The sequence below is a fragment of the Durio zibethinus genome, chromosome 20, assembly GCF_047325235.1.
Source record: "Durio zibethinus cultivar Kanyao isolate XHJ-2024 chromosome 20, ASM4732523v1, whole genome shotgun sequence".
Classification (NCBI taxonomy): domain Eukaryota; kingdom Viridiplantae; phylum Streptophyta; class Magnoliopsida; order Malvales; family Malvaceae; genus Durio; species Durio zibethinus.
In genome coordinates this window covers 23,178,826-23,186,045 of record NC_143181.1, presented here as the reverse complement: position 1 = coordinate 23,186,045, position 7,220 = coordinate 23,178,826, and the positions used below count along the sequence as shown (strand labels likewise).

At 32.1% G+C, this 7,220-nt stretch overlaps 1 protein-coding gene across 1 annotated transcript; it reads right to left on the bottom strand.

Annotated features, from left to right (window-relative positions):
• Positions 1–1,195: 1,195 nt before the first annotated feature.
• Positions 1,196–6,464, bottom strand: LOC111315816 (glycine-rich protein). Its single transcript, XM_022917849.2, has 3 exons — positions 6,265–6,464; positions 3,692–3,863; positions 1,196–1,497 (listed from the first exon to the last, which is right to left on the bottom strand). Exons 1-3 carry the CDS (start codon positions 6,449–6,451, stop codon positions 1,404–1,406), a joined length of 453 nt encoding a protein of 150 aa, XP_022773584.2. The 5' UTR covers positions 6,452–6,464; the 3' UTR covers positions 1,196–1,403.
• Between the last annotated feature and the right edge of the window lie 756 nt (positions 6,465–7,220).

Sequence of the window (7,220 nt, the reverse complement as noted above, 5' to 3'; positions counted from 1 at the left end):
TCTCGAATTAAACCATTAAAAACCTCTCAACCAAAGACAAAAATACATTGTTTTTAATAAGATTTTTTGCAACAAATAATGTCAAAGAAATAAGCCTTTTATTGTGAAAGAATGGAAAAAAAGAGAAAAAAAATCTGAATTTTTTAATATACTAAGAGAAATCATTTTTTACATTTTTTAAAATTATAACTTTTCATACAAAATAGTGAACTCCACCTAGATAATGGTCGTCTTTTTGTAATTTTAATTTCTATAATGTCATCTAAAGTAAAGCAATTGACTTCTTTTTAAAGCAATCGACTCTTCTCAACTTATAGAATGCATTCATTATGTAAGTGATCAATTCCTCTCAACTTACTGAATGCATTCATTATGTAAGTAGTTGACTCTTATCAATTTTCAAAATGATCCTATTAACAAAATACTTGATTGTTATGACCTAAATCAATTTTCAAAAAACTCTTAAATAATAACAATTGACTTCTTTAGGTTTAAAAATCGATTGGATTGATTTTCAATTATAACAATCATTTGTTTTAAGTTAGACAATTGACTGCTTATTAATTATATAGAGACTATACTTAGTTTTTGTTTATCAAAGCAATCACTCCATGCAATTGATGGTCTACTACTTCGCCTGAAAGTCAAAGACAATCGATACCTATATGCATAACAATTAACTGCCTAAATAAACAATCTTTTTGATTAAATTCTTTTGAATCTAAAATCATGTTATTGATAACAGATCCTTAACTCAAATTATTCTATAACTTAATATGATTTTTTTTTATTAAGACTTTACTTAATTATATTATTTTTATATTTCAAAAATATTATCGGTGAACGACTCGAAATCATCACCTATGTAATTTAAAGAAAAATTCAGAATTGTTGGAAGAAGTTATAGCATAGCAACAACTTAAAATGTCTTTAAATTCCAAGAGTAAAAAATAGAAAATCCACAAATAAAAATCATCATTTTTTTAAGAAGATTTGAGTTATCTTATATTAAGAGGATGACTCATCCAATTTATCATCCATTCCTCCTACACAGTATTAACACTCTTAATGAATCGAAAAATTTGTGTAGTAATAGATGAAAGATGGCATGGTCCTTGGCCTGCTTCTGGTTGCCTTATAAGCCAATGGAGCTAGGGAAAAAGGGGTATTCTTAGCTTGAGATATTGCTCGTCACTGGATGAAAAGGTTTTTGTTGTTAAACATTGTCTCATCCACATGCATTTATGGTAGAGTTGGCGGTCCAATTTTGTTCTCAAAGGGGTGGATTAGACACATGTTGCAGATAGATTTGCTACTTGGCTCAATCCTTTCTGGCTATGCAGCCTGTTTTACCTAATTAAGTATCCATTCTATTGAAAAAAAAAAAAAAAAAAAAACTTAATTCATCTTCTCCACTTGTCAATTTCCCTTGACGCTGCTATAGCCACCTTCTTGGTATTAACGACGAGTTCATCAATAAGACCACCAATTTCGTCCCTGTTCATCATCAAATAAAAGTGTAAATAAAATCCTATGCTTATGATTGGCAGATTAACAGCCCTAAAATTTTATGATTTTGCATTAATGAGCTTGCATACAAAACCCCCTGTAACAAGCACGAAAATTATTATTAAGACAAATTATATAGAAACGGTAAATAAATTTGCATAACAAGCAAGATATTGGTTATTATATATTTTACCACTGGCCTCTCATGCAATTAATCTTATGTCTATTTGTATTCCTCAACCCTCAGATTTACAAAAAGAGTTTGATATATGAATCAAACCCCACACTTTATACCTTAGAAGCACACGATTCTTATATTGCTCCTTAAATTTAGCCTCAAATTAATCAATGAAAAACTTTTTCCGTCACTCTCAACTAGGGATGAATCTAGGCGGGCTGGTAGGGGCCTTGACGGGGCAAGTATACTGTTCTCATCAAAAGAAAAAGGGAAAACTTTGCTTTTAACCCCCTACAAAATTTTCTATAATGCTCTAAAGTACATTCATGCGAATTTTGGTTAAGTGTTGCTTCTGTTATGAGATTGTCTTTGTGATTTTATTGTCTCAGCAGAGAGATTGAAACTAGACCCAACGGAAATTGTGTGCCATTACAAAGTGGCCAGCACCTAAATCGATCAAAGAAGTTCAAAGTTTTGTTCGAAGATTCATAAGGGAATTCAGTTTCACAGAGCCACACCATTGAAAGCATGAAAAGTGACAGCTTTGAGTGGCCAAAATTCAGAACAAAAAGCTATTGAACAAATTCTGCGACAGAGGAACTGGTTCTTGTAGTAGCAGGTTTTTAAGAAGTTCACTTTTGTAGAGTGTGATGCATCGGTTGAAATTAGAGCTGTTCTAAGTCAAGATGGGACATGGGAGGCCAGTAGATTCTAGTTATGAGCAACCAAGTAACTGGTCTCGAAGAACTAACTCAACACTCAATTGATCTTTATTTCAACCATATTTTGAGAAGTAAACCAGCTAGTGAGAGTACTTGGATTGCATAGTATGAACACAAAAGCATTGATCCAGAAATCTACACTTAAGCTACCAATGTTCTTACAATAGAGGGCCTTTTATCAACCTGAGGAGATTGATGCCAGAGAATTCTAGAATTTATCTCAATTAATTAGCTTGACAGTTTTTCGTTTTTGTTTACTGTTTTACGTTAGTTATTATTATTATTATTATTGAGTCATGTGAGTAGCATTTGATCTCCTAATAAGTTTTAATGGCTAAAGATTAGATGAGGTTAATGTGTATCCCAGGCTAGGATTAAAAGTTGTCCTAATCCTAATACAAGCAGTAGGCAACCATTATCCGTTAGTGGCTCTACAACCCTAAACCCTAGTTATCTTGTCCCAACTTTGGGTTTACATCAATTTTATCCTTTAATTTGGTTTTCTTCTTTCACTGTATTGGTTTCCTGTTTATTGTTATCACTTACGAACTACATCAAATTATTATGTTATGCAATTTCTATTTACACTAATTAAGGAAATTACAACTAGAGCAAGCTTAGCTATTAATTTCGCAAACAATAATAATGCTACATATAACCTTATTTTCTAATTTCCCTCTTTGGTTTCCTATTACCACATTTTAGGAAATCCATTGCCCTTTTAATTCTTTAAAACTTGTTCAACTTCTATTCTATAAAAATTATTTAAGACTAATTTTTATTCAATGTTTCATGCATGCATTATAAGCTATAATGTACTTATGCAATTATATTTTTTTTATTATTTCATTTGAATTTAATGTTCTTTTAAATTTTAATTCCCGCTATTTTTTTAAACTTTATTTTTATCATATTCAGATACGTTTTCCTTTTAGCTTCACACCACTCTCTCAATGATAAAATTTCTGACTTCATCCCCTACTCCCAATCCTTTTATACCCAAACCAAAGTAAAAGCTAACTTGTTTTGATACCTTTGAACTGCAAACTCTTAAAAATCCCAAACCCATTTCACCAAGAGTATTGACCACCTTGCTCTTCTAGAAAGCAGAGTAACAAAGGTAAAGCACGCATTTCAATGCATGCAAAAGCTTCCATTACTTTATTTATTACATTTACAGACATTTTGAGGAGCCAAGAGTTATTTAGTAATATGGTTTGTATAAAAATGAATAACTTAGAATGACAATACAGAAAACAAAATGAAAAGAAAATATACTCACCGCGAAGTAAGATGCCGGTGGCCAAACAGCCTTCCAACGTTAGAATATGTATGGTACTCATCATGAGCGATGCCCCTACCGACACCATAGCCAAACCCTAAACCAACCCCACAGCCAGCACCAAAACCAAAGCCCACTTGCAAGCCAGGAATTCCAGGACCAAACCCCGCACCTAATGAGTAAAAACCAATAAACACTTTGCCAAGCAATTAAAAGTATGATCATCATATATAACATTGAAATAAAATAATTTCTTAATCAAAGAAAATAAATACAAACTGTAGCTTTTGGTCCGGGCAATCTCAGTACGAAGCATAAAATACTCATGGGACCAATATGGTCATTGGCAAATTAACGGGGGAGAAAGAGAGAGAGAGAAAGAGAAAGAAATCTAGCAGTAGACCGCAATCTTCAATCTTCCAAAAACACAAACTAAAACCAGCATCTATGTCTATGTCTATGACAAGATATTTGTAAAGTAACTAACTGAAGTAGAAAAAATGATGCAGAATAATAACACTCAATAATGGTATAACAATCTCAATACAAAATATCAATAATCAACACTTAACTTCCAAATATGACAAAACTATATATTTTGAGCTTCATCAACCTAGAATAGACATTCTTTCAAAACTTGCAAGAGTGTCCCCCATTATCGACCTTTCCAAACTAATAAAACTACCAGAGCAATAAGATCTAACAATAGGGGTCTTCATTAAGACCACATCTTAGAGGTCTCTCAATGACAAACTAAAATTATGAAATTCAAGAATCAAAGAAAATTAACAAAAAATGATTCATGTTCAGCAATAAAAAGTTCTTAAATAGGAGCTTGACCATAAGCCATAAATGCTATGTTAACATATAAATCAGAAACTATCTTAGAATTAAAGAAAACCATTCTCAAACACTCTTATGTAACCTTTTCAAACTAATAGAACACCATATTAATAAGATCTAATAATAGGGACATTCATTAAGACCATAGAGGTCCATCCAAGACAATTACAAATATGACAACTTAGAATTAAAGAAAATTAACACAAATTGCTTCACCTTCAGCAATAAAAAATTCTTAAACAGGGGTTTAATGGGGTTTAATGGCATATATGCCATGTAACATATAGATCAGAACCTCTCCTAAAACCAATTAATACAATTCTCAAGTACTTATGTAATGTTGTAATCATTCAAGGCCTGTGACACGCAACAAACAAGTCCTTCCAAATTAACAGTGTTCCCTCAATCTTTTATGCTTAAACATCACAAACACAAGCACAGTAAAACAATGTAAAGAGAGAGTGTGAATTTCTTTTAATGTGCAGCTATAGATAAAACATAACCTCAAAAAAAAGGTTTATAAAAAGTAAAATTTGAGGTGCCTAAGTGTGAATCTAGGAGCTATAGACTGTATTTTAATCTAAGTTTGCGGTTATATTGAAAAATAATATAGTTTAGGACAACTAATGACCAGTTGTCTGCTCTCTAGCTTCCCTAGATGTTGTGTCAGCTGTTAAACCTTTTAAATAGCTTGTAAGTCGCTAAATTAGAACAGAAAGAGAGGAAAGTTGGAATCTCTGCAAACTGATTTGATTAGTTAGAGCTTAAATTTGCAGTTTAAGAAACTGATTTGGTTTTAATATCAGATTTTAATCATAAGTAGCCAAGTGATGTTATTTTTTTTGGCAGTATTGTATCCAAAATCAATTTTCAACAGCTTAGACACACTTTAGCCAGAATCAGTTTCTGAATATGCTGGAATGTAAAAGACTTAAATAATATTAAATACAAGTTCTCCGTCAAGCAATTCATTTTGTTCTTAGTAAGTTTTGGTTTTCACGTTTATTGCATCTTAGGTTTGTTTGTAGTTGACTTGATTCTAAATCTTACTTTGGCTTAACCAAACAGATTTATGCTTCAGAGGAAGGGGAGAAATTAAGCATGGCAATGGAGCAGAGCAGGGCGTGACTGGGAATTGTCTCATCTAACCCCGCCCAGCCTAAAGAATATAGAGCCCCTACCTCAATGGATGCTGGTTATATCCATATCAGCCCACCTCCTCCATAATTGTGTCTTTAAATAGACAAGGTTATGATCAACTTATTGTACACCCAAATTTCATGTCGAAAATATGACAAGGAAAATTGAAGACAAATTCCAGAGATTGTAATTTCCACAAATCTGATAAATAAATATATTATTTGTCTCCACTTTTCATCAAAGGACTTATGGAATCTATTGATTACCACAATTTTCATTATAGAAAATTAAAAAAAAAATCTAACATTTCAATTTCAGACAATAAATGATAGCAAACACAATTTCATATTGAGAATTAATTCAACACAAACTCCCTCAGTTTTATTAAATTGTAAAAACAGATAGAATTAAATAATATTCCAATAACTGAATTACATTGTTGGTAGCTACCATTTAAATCATCCAATATGATACCTTTCTGCTTCCACTTGTGCTTTCTCTCAAACAAGTACTATTCAACACAATAAAAACTGCAAGGGAAGAAGGAAATGAGGACTATCAATCTGAGGTTCTGATTTGAAAAGTAATACCTCCAATGAGGCCAAGCCCAAAGCCGAGACCACAGCCAGCGCCGAGTCCGAAAGCAGGGCCGACCTTACCCACGTCCTTGAGTTTGAGGTGTGGAAGTCTCCAAATCAAACCCCGGTCCCCATTCTCCACTTCCATCCTTTGCCTCCTGCCGTTGCCGTTCATCTCTGACCCTACCTTCCTCACCATATATGTGATATGAGCTAAAGTAGACCTGGTGACAATTTATATTGTTACTTAGCCCATTTAATATTTTTGTAGCCCATTTAGCAGTCAGCCCAATTGCTTAAATTTCGTTTTCTAGAAAAAAATCAGACTGTTATTTTGTTAAGAGTTGGGTTAACTCTAGCTTGTTTTTGGTGTAAAAAAGGAAGATGATACAGAAAAAACGATAGAAATGAATCATTGACAAACTTTCTAAAATCTCTCTCTTCTCTCTTCTTTTATATTGAGTATTCTATTATTTTCTTTCATATCTAGAATATCTATTGGATTTTTATTTTGTTGTGTGCTCTGCTAAGTAACATTAGATTCAACTACTATCATTAATGTCAGAGTCATCAGATCTTGGCGACGATTGAAGGAACGACCACTCGTCTATAGAAGGATATGGATTAGCTGCAAAAGAAGTACGAGAAAGTGGGTGCTAGTAAGAGACCTTGATTAATGATTTTATAAGAGACCTTGAGTCTCATTTAATTTTGCTTTTTTTATTGATTATTATTTTAATCTTTTGATTTCAAATTAAGTTATTTAATTTATGATTCATGATTTTATGGTATGTTATATGTAGATTTTATTGATTATGGCATTGAATGATCATGAATATAAAATGGATGTGGAGTACTTGCTAGCTTTGGTTATGAATCTTTTATAGTATTGTTATATTTTGGTAAGATTAAGGTTATCAAATCAAAATAATAAAATTCTCAAAAATTATTTTAAAGCTTAAAAGAAA

Excerpts from the sequence above, each read along its gene's own strand:
- LOC111315816 (XM_022917849.2), bottom strand. The coding sequence starts at position 6,451 with ATGGTGAGGAAGGTAGGGTCAGAGATGAACGGCAACGGCAGGAGGCAA. Across the intron at positions 3,864-6,264 it reads TGGGCTTGGCCTCATTGGAG|GTGCGGGGTTTGGTCCTGGA; the intron begins GTATTACTTTTC and ends TTTACTCATTAG. Across the intron at positions 1,498-3,691 it reads CACCGGCATCTTACTTCGCG|GGACGAAATTGGTGGTCTTA; the intron begins GTGAGTATATTT and ends GATGATGAACAG.